The sequence below is a fragment of the Caloenas nicobarica genome, chromosome 33 (genome assembly GCF_036013445.1).
Source record: "Caloenas nicobarica isolate bCalNic1 chromosome 33, bCalNic1.hap1, whole genome shotgun sequence".
NCBI lineage: Eukaryota > Metazoa > Chordata > Aves > Columbiformes > Columbidae > Caloenas > Caloenas nicobarica.
The window spans coordinates 931834-949751 of NC_088277.1; the positions used below are offsets into that span (position 1 = coordinate 931834).

At 53.4% G+C, this 17918-nt stretch overlaps 1 protein-coding gene across 2 annotated transcripts in view; it reads right to left on the reverse strand.

The window, feature by feature from the left end:
• Window positions 1-17918, reverse strand: part of LOC136000523 (cyclic AMP-dependent transcription factor ATF-7) — a 54203-nt gene that overhangs the window by 12089 nt on the left and 24196 nt on the right. For both annotated transcript variants that reach the window (XM_065654389.1, XM_065654390.1), the window contains 3 exons: window positions 5388-5484; window positions 2728-2846; window positions 52-186 (listed from right to left, as the gene is read on the reverse strand). In XM_065654389.1, the coding sequence (XP_065510461.1) occupies window positions 52-186; window positions 2728-2846; window positions 5388-5484 (351 nt within the window). The remainder of the gene's footprint in view (window positions 1-51; window positions 187-2727; window positions 2847-5387; window positions 5485-17918) is intronic.

Sequence of the window (17918 nt, forward strand, 5' to 3'; positions counted from 1 at the left end):
TCTCTCCCCAGAGCGGGGTGGGGGGACACGAGGGACCCCGGGGACACCCACCTTGTCCCTGTTGTGCGGGGACGGCGGGCGAGAGGCCGGGCTGTCCGGCGGGGACGAGTCCACCTCTACCGGCTCCTCCTCCTTGATCTTGATGTCCGGGGTGGAAGGCAGAGACATGTCCAGGGCTCCGGCGCTCTGCAGGAAAACCAACAGGGCTTGGAAAAGGGACAAGCGGCTCGCGCCGTCTGTGAAACGCGGGGCTGCTCCCGGAGGAAGAGCCACAGCTCTGCGTTCTTGCCAAATTATTATTATTATTTATTCGGACCGAAGCAGCATCTGGGAGCCTGAGGCGGAGAGCAATGCTCTCCGAACGGAGACGGAGGCCTCGCAAAGACGCTCCCTGCCCCAGATGGCACCATTTTGTGGTTTCTCAGTAACACACGCACAATTCTTTCCATGGGTTGGGTGGTTTTTTCCCCCTTTTTTTTTTCATAAAAGGAGAACAGGTAACAAAGCCAAACGCCTGCGAGTTACAGAAGGCGCTTTCATTCACAGAAGAGCTGTAAAGCATTGTATAAATCAGCCTGAATTATTTTATTGCCCGATTATCAAAAGCAAACAAAGAGCCATGCAAGTTATTAAATATCTATGAGCGCCCCATTAAAATAAAACCCGACCATATGCCTGAACCTGGCAACGAGCCACCGCCCCGGGTTCCAGCAGTGCCCACGTGCCCCATTTGAACCAGTTTAGGACTTGCTGGGAGGGGGGAAAAGGGGCAGGGGGACAAGGGAGGGGGACTAAACGGAGTGGGGACTAAACTGAGCGGGGACTAAACTGAGCAGGGACTAAAGTGAGCGGGGACTAAACTGAGTGGGGACTAAACTGAGCAGGGACTAAACTGAGTGGGGACTAAACTGAGCGGGGACTAAACTGAGTGGGGACTAAACTGACCAGGGACTAAACTGAGCGGGGACTAAAGTGAGTGGGGACTAAACTGAGCAGCCACTTCTCCCCGAGGAGGAGGAGAAGACGTGGGAGACGCCGGCGTGCGTGACCCCGACTGCGGCTGCTGCATTGGGCTGGGATCCCTAAATCGGTCCCGATGGCTGTTTGTCCGTCCTGCGCCCTCCACAACCAACCCCTTTGACCGCTGACGGTTTGGCTGAGCGTCCAACCTCAACCTCCTCTGCTTTGCTGCAGTTTAATTCTCCCGAGGGAGGGGAAAATTGCGGCAAGAGGGTGAACCCGGGCGCCTGCAGACGCTCTGGATGGGGCTGCAGCTGCTCCGCTCTGATTTACGCAGGGGCTTTGCCGGCGGTAGGTGCAGTAACCGTTTACCTGCCCTCTGCAGCAGAGAATCACGGTGAGAATCACAAAAGGAGAAGGGATTAACATACAGGAAAGTCTCAAACCACTTAAAGCGCCTCCGGGGAAGCTCCCGCTGCGCCTCTGGTTTTAATTAACATGCTGGTGTGGAGACCACCCTTGGAGCTGAAGGACAAAACGCACGAGAGCGGCAGCGAGGGCGGCTCAGAAACGCGGCTCTGGCCAAACCAGAGGCTTGATTTTGGGAGGGATAAACGCTTTTCCTAACGCCTGCAACTTCACGCCGCCAGAAAAGATTTAGACCGCAGTCATCCTAAAGCAAAAAAAAAAAAAAACCAGAATTCAAAAAAGAGGGAAATATCTGAGAGCAGGGGGACGGAGCTGCAGCCCCGGGGCAGCGCAGCCCGGGAGGTGGGTGGTCTCAGGTTTAAAATGAATGGCAAGACTGCGGGTTGCTCAAGCGTTTCGATGTGAAACCACAAACGCAAAACTACCTTTTCGCAGCGCTCGGGGTCTGGGCTGCGGAGAACAAAAGGCAGGGAGTTGAGAGCATAAAACGCCCCTCGGCATAGCAATGAGAGATCAATTCCTGCTTTAAAGAGCCCTGTTACGAGGAGAGCGGCTCGAGAGCCAGGTTTCGGTTTTAATTCTGAATTCCTCCGTCCCCCATCTCGGCGAAGATTTACGCGGCCGCGCTCCCGCAGTTTATTTCCGAGCAGCGCCGCTGACTGTGAGCGTATGGACGGCCATACATCAATTTAGTAAATGTATGTGCCAGCCTAAGAGCCCAATACGCATCTGCTGCTCCTGGGGAGGGGAGGGGTGGAAACGGCCTTAATTAGCTCCTATCTGACGAGATCCCGTTGTCCTTCAGACCCGGGGCTGGCGGGGGCAGCGGAATCGATAGCGCTCGCGTACGAGGCGGCTCTTTGTTAGAAAAAGCCCTTTCTCTATGCGAACGTACCCGATACCGCTCCAATCTGAAAGGCAGGCGGCTGAGCTGGGTCTTTTCCCCGCTGATGGCACCTCAGGATCATCGTAATTAAGGATTTAGATCCCTGAGTGAATTTTCGCTGGATTTTTGCTCAGATCCCGAGCGTTCAACAGAGTCTCGCTCCTTCCCTGCATCTCCTTCCCAAGGCGCGAGGTAATTTGGGTACCGCCTTTTTTTGCTCTTTTTTAAGTGCAAAGCCAAAGGAACAATGAACCATCAAACCCCGCTCTCGCCAGGCCTCGCGTTGCAAGACAGGCAGCCGAAATCACCCAAATTAATCAAATAAAGTCCCGCGTGAGGCAGAATATGAAATCCCAGCCCACGGCGCGTTACCCCACGGCATCGTCCCCAACTCCATCCCCCCAAAAACCGCTCCCGGCTTGGTTTTGGGCGCCGTGGCCGCCGGCTCTTGCCTTTTTGTCGTCATCCTCGGCCGCTCGCTTGAAGTCGTGCTCGAAGGAGCTGGCCAGCTCGTTGAACAGTCCCACCTCCTCGCAGTTCTTCAGGAACCGGGTCGGCGTTGGGGTCTGATCTGTTTGGGGCGGAACACGGTCAAAAAAAGAGGCTGGAAAATTCACGTGAAGCACCTCGGTCCTCTCCGGGGGTCTGCGGCAAATGTTCTTTGCTTTGGGGGAGCCTGGATGTTTCTTCACTAAGGTGTCACGTTTGCAAAGAAAGTGACAATTCCCAAAGGGGAAAATAATTTATTGGGGATTTTGTTTCTCTGGTAAACGCTGTTTAAAGAAATTAAGCTAAGGGTTGGACTAGATGACCTTTAAAGGTCCCTTCCAAGTCGAACTATTCGATGATTTTATGAAATAACGGTTGCAGTGAGTGCCGTGCAGTGATTTCTGCGGAATTCCTGCCCCGTCCGTCCCACCCCGGGGTTTTGCGTCTCTTCGGCTGAATTGCGGCTGCAAAGGAAGGAAACAATCGGGAGGTTTGATCTCCCTGAAACAGATCTGAAAAATACGGAGTGGTGAGAGGGGGAAACGGCTGATGCGGAATAGATTTGGGCAGAGTTGCTTTGCTCCTGGTGGCGGCTCCGAACATTAAAGCGCATCCCGGGACAGACGCGGGTTTCTAAGCACAAAGGAGATCCCGGGGATAGTTTGAGCCTGAGCTGCTGCACAAACCAGCAGCGGTTTGGGGGAGACGCTCCCGGGCGAGCGCAGGAGATGAGCTGGAGCTACACGAAAACCTCTGCAAGTCCCTTCCTACCCAAATTATTCTGTAATTCTATGAAATACCCCATTAGATTTCACACCGGGCAGCGGCAGAGAGTCCCCGCAGCCTTCGGGGAGCGACTCCGGCCCCGCCGCGGCAGAACTTAAGCTTTATTTCCAGCCTAACTTCAAACCCTACCTCTGGGTTGTGTTAATAAAGCCAAAGCCTCTTCTGAGCGCACTTCGGTTCCCCAAATATCTCTCTTCGTTAAACCAGGGAACTTTATCAACTCAAGATCTCAGCAGGACAATGTTTTTTCCGGTGCTTTAGCAGCTCTCGGGATCTTTTCGGACCGTTCCCCGTTTAGCGCCAACTCAGGGCCTGAATCTCCGGCACAAGTTTTCCCAAAGCTGCGGAACCTCCCTCGTCTCATCCCTCCCCGATTCCTAATTCCTCCCTCCGGGAATTTCGCCCCCAAAATGCACGTTCCTGTTTAAATGAGTCTCTCTCGGAGAGAGAACAATTCTTTACGACTCTCGTTAGCTTAACGAAGGAGCCACGGCAAGGGATGGAATGCGGGATCCTCCTGCTCGTTAACACTCGGCACAAAGCAAGAGAACAAGAAAAACGGAGATGTAAAACAGTGGCTTAAAACAGAAATACATGAGGAATGTAGGGCAGCGAGATCTTGCTGCTCCAAGCTTTGTAGTCCTCACAAAAGCCCAGCAGCTCCAGAGCCCGGCCTGGGAAAGCCTGGCTTAACTAGGCTGGTCTTGCACTGACCAAGGGAAATAAGTTTGGGGTTTTTTTTATGTTTAAACCCACTGGTGTCAGCCCAGAGGAGCTGGGGAGGGGTAAACCCAACCTGCTGTTGTTCCTTGCGCTAAACCCAACCTGCTGCTGTTCCTTGCGCTAAACCCGACCCGCTGCTGTTCCTTGCACTAAACCTGACCCGCTGCTGTTCCTTGCGCTAAACCCGACCCGCTGCTGTTCCTTGCGCTAAACCCGACCCGCTGCTGTTCCTTGCGCTAAACCCGCCGCGTTTCAGCCCAGCCGCAGGAGAACACGCGTGTCTGGGACCAGCGAAAAGGAGGATATTTAATGCTGGGACCTGGGCTGGAGACGGGACCGAACCCAGTGCTGCCTCGAAGGCATCGAGAAACCAACTAAATCACTTTTTCCTCCTTCAAGCCCGAATTTGGGCTGGAGATGAACACGGGAACAGGGTGACGGGCTCCGCTTCATTTGCCCTGCCCAACTCTCGAGGCTTCAGGAAACATTTTTTTCCTCTTTTCGTGCCTTTTCACCCAGCGGTAACACAAACCTTTCTAAGGAACGTGAAATACAAGGGACTGACGAAGCAGGAGAATCTCTGCAACCGGCAACGATCCGCTGCCAGACAACAATATATTTTTCTTGGTTTTTCCTCAGTTTTCTAAAGGCTGCGTTGAGCGTGCGCTGCCGTTGGGCTCTGCAATCGCGCTCCGGGCAGCGGCCGCTGCGCTCGACGACGTTTCAATTTATTAACTGCCGGCCTAAAAGCTCAAGAAAATTGACACCTGGGCTGAGGAGAGGAAACCAGGTTTGTCAGATTTGGTTCATCGTCCTCAAAGCACACGCAGCAATGCGAGAGGCCTCCTGGCCATAAATCTCCCAGTCTTAATAAAAAGGGCGAGAGCTAAAAAAAAAAAAGAAATTAAAAAAAAAAAAAACGCAAAAATCCCCACAAAACTTGATACTACCATAAAAAAGGAAAAAAAAAAAAGAGACTTGGAAGCCTCTGGCTTTCCTCTCCCCCTGATTAAATGCAGATCACAAGGGGGTTTTATGGGCGGTAGGGACGTGTTTCAGTGCATCTGGTCGCTGGGATTAATCTCGCGGTCCCGGTGTATTAATGGGCACATACCTGCGATGATGACGGAGTCGGTTCGAGCCGGGCCGAATTTCAATGTCATCTCATGCTTGTGTTTATGAACCGCCAGGTGGTCCTCGTTTGTAAACCTCTGAAACGAAACAATTGCCAAAATGGGGGGAAAAAAAAATGCATTTTTTGGCGTTTTACGGGTCCGTCCTGCGGCGGGGGGGACTGGAACACAAATTGCTGCCGAGCGTTGAGCAAAACCAGAGCGGGACAGATTGCTCGTGAAGGCATGGCGCAAAATGCTTTAAAAAAAAAAGCCATTCCGTGGGCTTTCTGGGGAAGAAATATTTGCAATAATGCGTTTTTTTAAGCGGTGGGGCCACAATGAGACGCGGTGAGAGGCACCGCTTTATTGCCGGGTAACGGGGGGGTGAATTCGGCGCTGTTAGGGGTCAGAAAGGGGCTTTTCGGACGGCGATTCCGCCGCAGAGCCACGCGCGGAACACACGGGTTTTATGTGCTGCAAAGACGCCGTCGGAAATTCCACCCGCGGGAGAATTTGGGGATAAAAACCCACTTGGGGCTTTAGGGAGGAACCCGGACAAAGGGGCAGAATCGCCCTTTGGAGGCTGAGAGGAGGAGAGAGGCAGGGAGGGGGTTAACGAGAACCGTCCTAACGACCCCGCGATGGATTGGCCTCTCCTAATAGACTGCGACAAACCGGCCGCACCGCAGCGTTTTCCTACCGCAGGATTTTTGTACCGCAGGATTTTTACGCGCTCGGCACCGGGTCTGTCGTTTCTAGCACACGATTCCTGCCCTTTTCCCCTTATTTCTTTTTCCCTTCTCTCCTTAAAGCACCCGCCCAATGAATCAACCCAAAGCCACCTGTTCCCAGGGACCCCCCCGGCTTCACTCGCTCTTCCTGATGCTTATTTATGATTTAATTGTATTTTTTGCCGGGCTGGAAGGGGACACATTTGGGGACATCCCATCCATCTTCCCCTCGGCCGCAGTAACAAGCGCATTATGCAAAGTGCCCTTCAAATACATCGGTGCTTTTGATGGCGACTCAGAACCGGGGCTCAAATTAAAAGGAATTAAAGATATCAGGGTCTTAACACGCTTTAAGGGAGAAAAACAAAGAGGTTTTTGCCTGCGTGACTCTGCAAACACACAGTTCGGCTTTCCCAGTCCGTAAATAAAGCGTAAATGACATTTCTCGATGGTTTTGCTAAATACACCCAGATTCTGGGTTTCTTTCCTCCCCGCGGCTTCCAAAACCCTTCGGTTCTGCCGTCGTTTTCCGAAACGGCGACACGAATCCCGGCGCCGAACAAAGGAGACAAAAAGAAAAATCGTCGCTCCGCATCGCGCCGTAAAGGGGACCGGGGAGAGACGCTTTGTCACGTTTCTGGCCCAAAACCACCCTGGTTTTTAACGGGTTCAGCTGCCGAGCCCATAGAGGAGGAAAATAGGTGGGTTCGGGTAAGCGGAGAAAAAGAAATCAGGTTTTTTTGTGAGGAGCAGCCGGTTTGGGACGAATATTGAGCAGGCGGGTGGCTGCGGCATCTCCAAACGCAGAGACGGGGGGTGAAAAAAAAGGAAAAGGGAGGAAAAAAAAAGCAAAAGGAAGAAAATTCCCAATTCTCTGACTCGCTTTGGTAGCGGGTGAAGAAATGGGAGATTTTTAGGGAGATTTTTAGGCCAACGAGGACGCAGCGAGAGGCCGAGGGAGGGAATTCAGTCTCATTTCTCTCCCCGCTGGCCCAGCCTTGCTACCTCTGAATTTATTTTAATCTTTCATTTTGCTCCATCGCAGGATTTTTATATATTTTTTTTTCTTTTTTTTTTTTCTAGGGCACTTTTCCTGCTCCGGGTGCGCGTTACAGCTCTATTTAACATCTTTATGTGGCTCCCGGCTCGGGAGCTCTCTCCGCTCCGCACACAAACGCTCACAGACACAATATATCTTTCCGCACACATTTCCAAACGCCCAAAGCCAGCGGCTGAGTCTGGCACCGGGGTTCTAAATCATGTCATTTTACACAGAGCAGCAAGCGGGGGGGTGGAAAAAGGGGGAAGAGCGGGGGGAAAAAAAAATGGAATGAGTTAAAGCCGCAGCGCCGGCTTTAATATTTAATCTCCTTCCATCAGCAGCTGACATACAGCAGTGTTATTTCAGCCGCTATTTTGCGGGCGTCGGAATTAAAAAGAAGATGTAGACTGGAAGCTCTTTGGGGCGAGGGACGGGGATGAAGCAGCGAAACCTTCGCGCTGTGTAAAATCCGAGTTTAAACACCGCGCGCAGCCCCGATTTGGGGTTTTTTCTCCCTCCTACAGTGCCCACCGATGGCATTTGGGGTTTATTTTCTTTTATTTGATGTGGGCTGAGTGTATTTACCCCTGAGACCGTCATAGGTTTTTGGAAGAAGCCACGATCTCGGGCAGGCTGAGCCCGGGCAATCCGCATTCTTTACTCAACGGGCTGTGACAGCTCCATGAATAAATGCGCTCGTTTAAAAAATCTTTATTTAATAGGACACAATACTTCCAGCTGGACCAACACACCAGCTCCATTAGAGAAAGAGAACAAATGCAGGAGGCTCATCTTTAGTCGGGAGGTTTTTCATAATAAGAAATAAGGGGTTGCTCGGGGTTTTTTCTCACTTTTGTCAAGGCTACGAGTGTGTTGGGTGTGAAAAGGAGGGTCGGAACCCACAGCGTCCAACCCTCCGAGCCGGGATCGCTGCCTCTCCCTACAGCTCCGGCTGCTTTTTAACCTTGACGGTGATTTTCTGAGCGCACAAACCACAGGCCAAAAAACCCCGGTTTTAATAGACTCAAGTGTGGGCTGCGACAGCACAAACCGGCTTGTAAAAAAGGGTGTTTTTACCTCGGTGAGCCCCGGGACAGCTGAAAGGGGTGAGGAGCCAAACCTGCCCGCGTCAGGCTCATCACACGCTGGATTAATAACAATTAATACGCTGTCGTTAATGCGGGGAAGCCAAACCACCACTCCAACCTTCACTCCGGCACAGAAACGCGTTATTCTGCCCACGGCCGCGGTCGAAACACCTGGATACGGGGGGAAACAAAAGGAAACAGCACGTGCTCCGCAACCGCAGCGCCGGAGGTTAAACCACCGCGCTATGTGCGCTCCGGCGTGGATAAGCCCAGCTCAAAGTCACCGAATGGAAAACCTCACGCGAGGTTTGACTTGCAAAGCCCGTGCTTGTCCATCCATCTCGCCCTGACGGGGCTCAGATGGATTTGCAGCCCCCGCTCGCTCGGCTCGACGGCCGAGGTAACGAATGCGGGGTCACGGGTGCCCCCGAGGGCCGGGGGCCCAAAGGTTACGGCGGTGACTGATGTGACCCCCTCCCAACCGCCGAGTTCTGGCGCAGATCTGGGCTCCGTCTCACCCATCTGAGCAATGACAACGATAATTCCCTCCCTGGCGGGGAGGCTGTAAGGATTAATTCGCTAATGCGCGTAAAGTGCCCCGATACTGGAGTGATTCATAGATTTTAAAGGCCGGGGGGACCATTACAATTATCTGCCCGGGACCACGTGAATCCCCAGACGGGCCCCTTTCCATCGGCGAGGAGGCGTCACGAGATAACGCCGCAAAAGACTTGTTGGTTTGAAAGAATGCGACGAGAGCGCGGCCAAATCGTCCCATTTTTTTCACACTTACGAGAGACGACACACAAAGATTTTGGAGCCGGTTCCTCCCGAGGGTTCCCCCGGGGCAGCGCTCCCGGGCCAGGTTTCAGAAGAGCTCGGAGCCCGGTTGCTCCCACCGGGAAGAGCTCGCGGTGACGTTTTTCGGAGGCGGCTCCGGGTTACCGAGCGCTTCTGGAAAGCTGGTTTCGGTGGCAGTGTCTTATCGCTCGAGGAGGGAAGAGCCGGCAGCTCTGCGAGGATAAATGAGAAGAGTGAGGGTTTAAGAGCGATCAGCTCAAGAATAAAAAATTAAACAGATCGTGTGCTGCACGTATAGGTGTTTAAAGAGCCGCGGCGCTTCGAGCACAAAGGGTTTTGCGGGAGGGGGAGCAGCTGCGAGCGCGGCGCAGGTTTTATAGCGAGGACGCCCGAGCCAAGGTCATTTCACCCCGGTTTGCACGGGGGAGAGACAAAAAAGAACCTGAGCGGGAGGTGAAACACGGGGAACGGTGGCTCGGCGGCCGCCTCGGGGCTCGCGGTTCCTGCGCCGCAGCACGATGCTCGTCGGCAAAGCGCGTGGGAATTAAGCACCTGGCGCCCTTCGCGAGTCGGGGGTGGCAGGAAAAGCTCATTTCTGCTCGCTCAGCCCTGTGAAAAATCCAAAAAGGCCACAGGCAGCAAAGTCGCTTTGGAGGGGAGCGGGTTTGGGTGCGTTTTGTGCAGGGCAGCTCCCGAAACCACATCAGGGATCAACCCTGAAATGTTGGTTTTGGCTGGGGCAGCTCTGGGGACCCACGTGGTCGCGCCTCTTACTTTACAAACCTGCTTACATCCTGCCCTGTGATTAATTCACGTTCCTTTCCTTGTTTAAAAACAAAAAGAAGAAGAAGAATCATCAGCAAGTGCTCGCAGGCAGCGTTCGGTGCTGGTGTTGGGAACCACGACCAAACAGCCCCAAAGCCCTTTCACAAGTGCTTGAGTTGGGATGAACATTGTGCGAACCACAAAAATCTGCCCTTTTTTCTTTTTCTTTTTTCCCCAGTATTTGGCTCCTACCAAATCGCTGCCAATTAGCACTGAGATATTCAGGTTGCTCCACAAACTTCCCTGCGATTTCAAGGCAGAGTTCAGCGGGTTCTGGAGCCCGGCCCGTCCTCCTTGGGCAGAAGGGCAGAGCGTTTCACCGGGAGGAGGTAAAGAATTTAATTTCCATTTCTATAGCTCCGCTCATCCCAGAGGGTTTCTCATGCACATGCCCCGCACCGAAATGCAGGTGTTGCAGGGGGCGGGCACAGCAACCATCTGGCCTCAGCTCGCGGAGGGAAGCGCTCGGCCAAGGACACACAGGGCAAACTCTTTAATAAACCCCGTGTTCAACTTTTCTCCGCTAAAAAAAAAAAAAATGTAATAAAGTCTCACGTGGTAGAGAGTCTCTCCTTCATCTCCAGAGCACCTGAGTTGAGCATCAGCACGTCTGGGTGCAAAAAAATAATCGTTAAGCCTCCAGAGCGGCCAAGAGCCAACGTGCCCAGCCAGGAAACAACTCCGGCTGGATTTAACTCAAATTGCACAGCGGGTGCTTCCAAAATCACCGCCGACCCTCCAGCTCCCGAGGGGTTTCTCTGCCGCGCACCGAAGGGCCATGACCGAACCTTCTCTCCTTTTTAAAAAGGGGCACAAGTAGAAAAACCACCAGATGATTGAGGTGGTTTACGGGGCGCCTGGGAGGGAAAAGCCACACGAGGAGCCCTCGGAGGCGCAGCCTAAACCTTGGCCGGCAAACCTACACGGGGACCATCGGGCTCCTAAATCTCTAACGGGGGCTCCGGCGGGGTTTTTAGGACAACGACGCCGTCCCGTGCTCGAGGGATGCTCAAGGGATGCAGATCTCCGCAGATCACAACGCCCGCGGCGCTGGAACCTGGAACCGCAATCATTATTTACTTCCACACGGTGGAGCATTTTTAGCCTCGTTTCGAGCGAAGCGAAGGTTATTAAAGCCCCGCGTATTAATTACCGCTGCCACATAACTTAAGAGGAGAGGCACAGCGGTAATTAAGGGAGGTGAGCGAGGGGGTGGAGCCGCCGAGCGTCAGCGACTCGGGATCCGCGCCGGCCCCCCCGGGAACCCCCCGATAGCTCCAGCGTGGACGTGAATCATTATTACGTCCCCGACTCGAATCCCAGCAGCACCGCGACTCTTCAGTGTGACCTTGGGCGAGCCATCAATTCCTTCCCTACCTACCAGGCAGCGCAAATAAAAAGGGAAAAGGCTCCATCCTTCATGGGGGCGTTAGGAGAGGGAGCCGACCGCAAAGGCGAGGACCGGGAGCCGCGGGAGAAGCGCTGCGGGGAAAAACAGATAAATATATTAACAAAGGCAATTACAGCTGCATTTTTCTAACTGTATTTCAAGAGCGGGCGGGTGGGGATTCATTAGGAGCTCAGCGTTTCTTCTGATGGGGAGAGGTGGGGAGTAGAGAGCGAGGAAAAGGGGCAGGGAAATCCCTGCCTCACCGCAGAGCTTCGGAATCGGGGAAATTATGGGGCGTGGAGGGAGGGAATGGGGAATGACGCAGCGGTGCTGCTGTGCTGTTCACAGGGCCCTTCCCTTGTGCAATGCGGACAAAGAAACGGGAGCCCCCGGTGCAGCCAGTAGAGGAGAAAGGGTGAAAAAAGAGAAGGATGAAAATAAAAAATCCACCCGCCCAAAGACTTGAGACGAGGCACAGAAACGCAATGCGGGCGCAACGCGCCCGGTGAGCCGAACGCTCCGCAGCTCCTCAATGGATCATCGGGAGCAAAGAAACAAACGGCCCCCGGGCGACACACACAAGAGAGAGATGATTTATAGAGTGAAAAGAATAGCAGGAAACTCCTTCCCCACATAACTCCGAGAATGCACGCGTAAAAATAATTAAATGTGAGCTGGAGCTGATTAATTTGTCTCCGAAGCTGAGGGTTTGTGCTTCGGGAGGGTCTGGAAAAGCCTCCGGCCGCGGGTGCCGCGCGGGTTTTGGCAGCAGGTGCCGGGGTTTGAGCCGCCCCTTGGCAAAGCCCACGTCGCAGCTTTGGAATGAGGGGTGGCCACGGGGACTCTGGCGGCCCGGGTGTCCCCGCAGCCGCTGGGGACGCGGCGATGCCGTCGGAACCGGCAAGACGAGCTTCAAAACGGCAAAGGAAAGGGAGCGGAGGGGTTTGAGCCAGAGAACGGGGCTAAAACCAGGACTAGGACGTGGCCCTTCGGTCTTTGTTGGGCCAAGGGGGACGGTGCCGCCTCCCCGGCTGGACTTAGTCCAGGACAAAGCGCAAGGAAAAGCCGAGCTGAGCAAAGCCGAGCCCAGCGGCGGGTTCTGCCTCGGAAAGCGGGTCCCTCAACCCCCATCCGAACCCCTTGCCAAACCTCATCCTCGAGAAATTCAGGAGTGGGGGTGAGATTCGGTGCCACGCGAGAGGTTTTGGTGGGCATCTCCGTGGAGACGCGACGGCGACCGTGCTGCGCTGTCGTGTCAGGGCTACGAGGGCGCCGATCCCGAACGAAAAAATCCACCGGTAGCTCGTTGTGCCGCGGCTCGAGAACGTCGGCGCGACTCGGCCTTGACCCCTGAACGGCACCGCGGTTAGGAAAAGGACGCAGCGGTCCCCCCATTCAGGTCTTTAATGCACTGGAAGGTTGATTTCCTTCAATTCTTTGGTGACTTTGGGTGCGCGCCCGCCCATTCATGGACCGCGAGCCGCTCCTCGGAGGCTTTATCGCCTGAAAAAAGGGGTTTTTTTTCCCTTTTTTTTTGCGGACCTGAGCTCAGAGCTCTCACAGGGCAGTTTGGAGATGGCGGCGCGTTAAATAAAACCACAATTCAAGCGGCTCGGGGTTTTTTCCCGATTTGCTAATTAGAGGGAACGAGCTCTAAGGAAGCACAGACCCACATAACCAAAGGCGCGTGGGCAGAAATTAAAGACCTGCCGTCTAAAATTCTTTATCCCCGGGAGCACAAAGAGCTTCCCAGCACCAATCCCACCGCCAAAGCGCCCATTTTTCCTTTCTTTGTGCCTCTCCGCACCTTCTTCCCGGAGATTTTGGCCGCCCTTTGCTCTCTAGACACAAAACTAAGTCCTGTATTTCACAAAAGACGGCGCTAAGTTGTCAGACGTCAGCGCTTGGTGGTAATTAAGCTTTTAAAAGCAGATAGGCAGCAGCAAAAAAAAAAGAAAAAAAAAGCAGGCGTTTGCCTCTTTTCGCGTCTCGGAAGAGCCACCTGTTTTATGGGAACAGGCGATTTATGGGCGATTTACCGCGGCGCTGCTGCTCCCACCCCGATGAGGTTCCCGTGACCCTCTTCTCTTCTCTTTTCCCCCGAGATTGATGGGTTTTCAGCGGATTATTGCAGAGGGGTTGAACTCCCAGCTCCATCCCGCGCCCGCAGATCTGCAACCAAGCTCTGCGTTATTTATTATGATTATGATTATTTTCCCCCCCAGTTCTGCGCCGGCTTTTAAAACGCGCCGAGTTTTCCCCTGCACGTCAGGTCGGGTTGACGGGGAAGCAAAATCTCGTGGCTTTTCCCTCGTTCGTTCCCGAATCCTCACTCGGATTCGGCTCCTGACCCACCAGCATTACGCTCAAGCTTCTCTACGCACTTAATAACCCAACCAAATCCCCAGAAAAAGCCTTTTTTGCGCCCAAATCGGCCTCCCCGGCCGCACTTTGCAGCATTTCGGCGCTTTCACTCGCTTCTAATTGCCTCCTTACCCTCCCGGCCAACGCGAAACCCTTTTAACACCACGTTCCACCTGCAGCCCTTCCTAGAAATTAAGTGGGTAAACCCCACAAGCGCAAGCGAAAATACAAAAGCGAGGAGATAGAGCCAAACGTAACACGAGCAGCTTTTCCCCGCGCGCTGTTTGATGTCCCCGAGGTGCCGAGCGGCTCGTGATTCAGCGCCGCAGAAAACCGTGAAAAACACAGAGCCGAGGTCACCGAAACCGCAGCCCTCGCGTCCTCCGGGGCTTCGCAATTTGTTCCTCCCACGTTACGGGGCTGCAGGTAATAAAACCGGAGCGAAATGCATTTAATTTTTGGGTTTTTTTTTTTCTTTCTGTCGGGGGTTTACAGGAAACGAGGCTCTTCAAAGGGAGACGACCGCAAATGGGGTTCGATGCCGCGAACGCGGGAAACGCCTCCCCGGCCGCAGAGACAAAAGCTCAGATTGATACCCCGGCGAGAAGGCGAATTAATGGGTTTTACAGGTGCAGGAGGCAGAATTAAGGCCGGAATCCTCGGCGCTGCGAATATCTGGGGGGTTTGCAGACGTCTGGGGCGGCAAAGCGACAACTTCAAAAGAGCAAAGCGAAGAGCCAGCGAGACCCACGCAAGCGAGACACCCCCGGAACGACCTGCTCCTTACTTTAAGCCTAGCTTAGACTGCTTAAAATCCGGTCCTTCGATTAGTTATTGTTATAGACGAGCTTTTTAGAGCCCGAAGCGCTCGTCTCCCTGTCCGAAGGCCACACGAAGGGGGTTTAAGCAGATAAACGTGGTGATGCTTTGAATTCCTGACAATGATCCCGGTGACCGTAAAACCCTCCCCGGTCCGTCCCCCAAAATAAACCTGGTTCCTCTGCCCCGAAGCGACAACCAGCACACCGGCCACATTTCTGAATAACCCGCAGCGGTTCAGAAGGCAGAAAAAAAAAAAAAAGTCTTTAACCGCCCCAAAGACAAACTGACTCAACATTCTGCAAGAACCTCATTTTACGAAATGGTTTAATCGAGCAGGGTTTACTGCTGAGATTAATTTATAGCTTGTTTGGCGCTGCTGCAAAACTCTCCCACCCCGGCCCCTCTACACGCACGATTCTTTATTGTCCGCATGTTTACTCTCAGGGGGGATTTTAGGACTTTAATGTTTTTATTGTTTTAAGTCGGCATGTAAAAAAATTATTTGAGGCAAACAGCTGGCGCAGGGGAAGCGGCGGCGGGTTTGTCAGCGCGCAGCGTTAAGCAGGTGTTAAATAAACCCCAGCTTTACCACGGCAGGAGATTTGCGGGGGGATCTCGAGCCTTTTGCTTTTTCCCCCGGCGCACACGGGGCTCGTTTTAGCCTAAAACCGGGTCCGCTGACCCAGGGAAGGGCTGAAACGCGGCAAAGGAAAAAGAAAAAGTCCCCGCTCGCTCCCTTGTGTGCACAAAGGGGATTTCCGCACAGCAACCACGTGCCCTCTTCTTTATGCACGGAGAAGAAAAAGCCCAAAAGGTGCTTTTATTCTTCCCTTCCCCGGCGGTTCTTTGTGCGGCGGCACCGCGAGCCCCCGTCGCTCCTTCCCGAACCTCCTGTTTCCTAAAGAGCTGCTCGAAATAAATATATTTACTGGGAGCTTTTCCACCTCGGCCCGAGAATTGAGTCTTTAAGGAAGGTTCTCACACCAAGCGGCGAGCGCAGGGAGAAGCGCGAGCTAAAAACCCCCTAGAGCGTTAAAAAACCCCCCGTGATTAGAAATGATTTCTACCGATTTCATTCTCGGCCGCATAGGAAATCTCTAGGGAGGAGCTGAGATGTTGTGGGTTAAAGGGGTTTTTTCCAGCCTGCTCCCCAGCAAGAGGATGCGCGGGGGGTTTGATCCCCGGAGCAAAAGCCGCGGCCGCTGGTGCTGCAGGGGGCGGAGCGGCCGCAGAGACGGCGGCTTTGGGGAAAAACCAGGGGATTTGAGGTGGTTTTGTGATTTGAGGTCTCCAGCCGCCTCCTTGTGCCTCTGCAAAGCTCGGGCGTCCCGCTGGGGTTTGAGAAGCAAACGGGGATGAAAGAAGCGCCTCGTGGGAAAAAAAAAAAAAAAAAAAAAAAAAAAGAAATCAAAAAGGTTATTTAGATAGCGAAATAAAGGCAGATCGCAGGCTTGTTGGCTGCTAATGTGCCCCGAAAAGCCCTGTTTGTGTTTGTCCTGGCGACCCACAGCAGCCTCCTCAGCGCTGGTTTTGCCCCAGGCTCGGTGCCCACGCTTATTTTTTGCCTTTAAGTGGCAATTTGACTGGTTTACACGCAGAAAATCCCGCAAACTCACGCAGCTTTTTGAAAACGAAAGGTATCGGTGGGAGCGTAACGGGGCCTTTGCCAAAGCCGAGGAATAAACCTGTTCATGCAGGAAAATACAGAGTGTTCTGAATTTTCTCAGAGATCAGCAGACAAGTAGCAAGCGAGGCTTTGAACAACCAAAACCCTGCAAGACCAAACAGCATCCACGAGATTGTTTGTAACATCAGGAAATCTTTTACCGGCCAAGAAATAAAACCCCCAGAGCTCCAGAGAAGCAGGAAAAACTCAACGCTGAGCTTAAGCCGGGCTTTGACTGCAGCTTAAGACGCCACGCGTTTCCTGACCAACCCTCTAAAACCCCCAAACCAAGCGCCCCGTTTCGCAAACGCGGGTCAAAAGTGGGGTTTTCTTGCGCTGTAAGACCCCGCAAAGTTAAACTCGGGATCGGTTTGCACTGATCTAGAGCTTTAGGTAAGGATTGGGCTGAGATTAATTGGTTTGAAGGGGAAACCGTGGTTTTAAAAGTCCCTTACATTAAAAAAAGAGCCAAAACGGGTCCCTGCAAGGACCCCACGGCCCTTTGTGGGTATTTTTGCAGCCCTGACGGCGTTGCCAAGAAAGAGGAAAACGCTCCGTCCTTGTTCCGCCGCTGCCGACACGTCCCTTACGTACGTGGCATCCAACAGCCCCAAGAAACGGGGGCTGGGAGCCAGTATATCTTCGTATTAACATAAATATATATGTAGATATGCATATACAACCGTTAACATAGGAAAGATCCCGGCACGCACGCGCGATCTCTCTGTATATTTATTTATAGCTGCTGAGTCTACAAGTCGGCCCTGGAAAAGCAGCTGGTGAGAGCGCGGCTTGCCCTGGAAATCAGGCTGCAGCGCCCTCCCTCCGGCCCAGGGACCTTAAACTCGGTTTTAAGCAGCTTTAAGCTTGAGCTTTTAAGCCGGCTTAAGCAAACGGAGCCGCCGGCCTGAGCTCTCGGGGGACCAGAAACGCACCTTCCCCAGCGAAAGGACAATCGCACCCGTCACCGGCTGTTCTGGCGCCACGCGAAGTGGGTTGACGGGCGGCACGTTACCTCTCTAACCCCATTTTGACGTCGGGACGAGCAAGCGCGCTAACGAGGCGAGGGGAGAGCCGGGCTTTGCGGAGCGGCTCGTCCCCGCGTCACGTTGTCTTTGCGCGTTAAAACCGGCTCCTGCGTATTTTAAGGCGTTATGAGGCATAGAGGGGCAAACCACGGGCGGCTGCTTCGAATCCGGAGGTGCGACGGCTTCATTGAATTGCCGCAGCAGCCACCGCGGCTAAGAAACCCTAACGAGGGTTTGTTCTTAAACAGACAACCAAAAGCCATCGCCAAACCTCCCCGCAGCCCCAGGGCAAAAAGCCAGAGTTACAACGCGGATATTTCGGAGAAAATCCGACCTAGAAAGGAACTAACGTGAGCTGAAGTTGCTTTTCTCCTCTGTGGAAGCGTTAAAGCAATTCGTGCTACTAAGCAATTACTTTGCACACAAAAAACCAACCCCACGGATCTATTTTATCTACCGGATCTGGGAGGTTTTTAGCAAAACCCACAGCAGAGCCTTATCAAGCACGTCCAGTGCGGCTTCCAGAGACCTTTTACAGTCCATTTGCAGCAGTACACGCAGGAGGACGCTGCGACAGCCCCAAATCCATTAAAATCACCGTTTCGGGCTCAATTTTGCTGCATCCAATGAAGACTTAACAAAAAAACCTGCACGGAACACGTTACCCCAAGAGATTAAAGCGATCTCACAGGTCTCTGCCGTCCACTCTCGGCATCCCCGCTAACGCAATTCCGTCCCGCGGGGGTTATTGGGCAGCGGGGGAAGCTCATTCA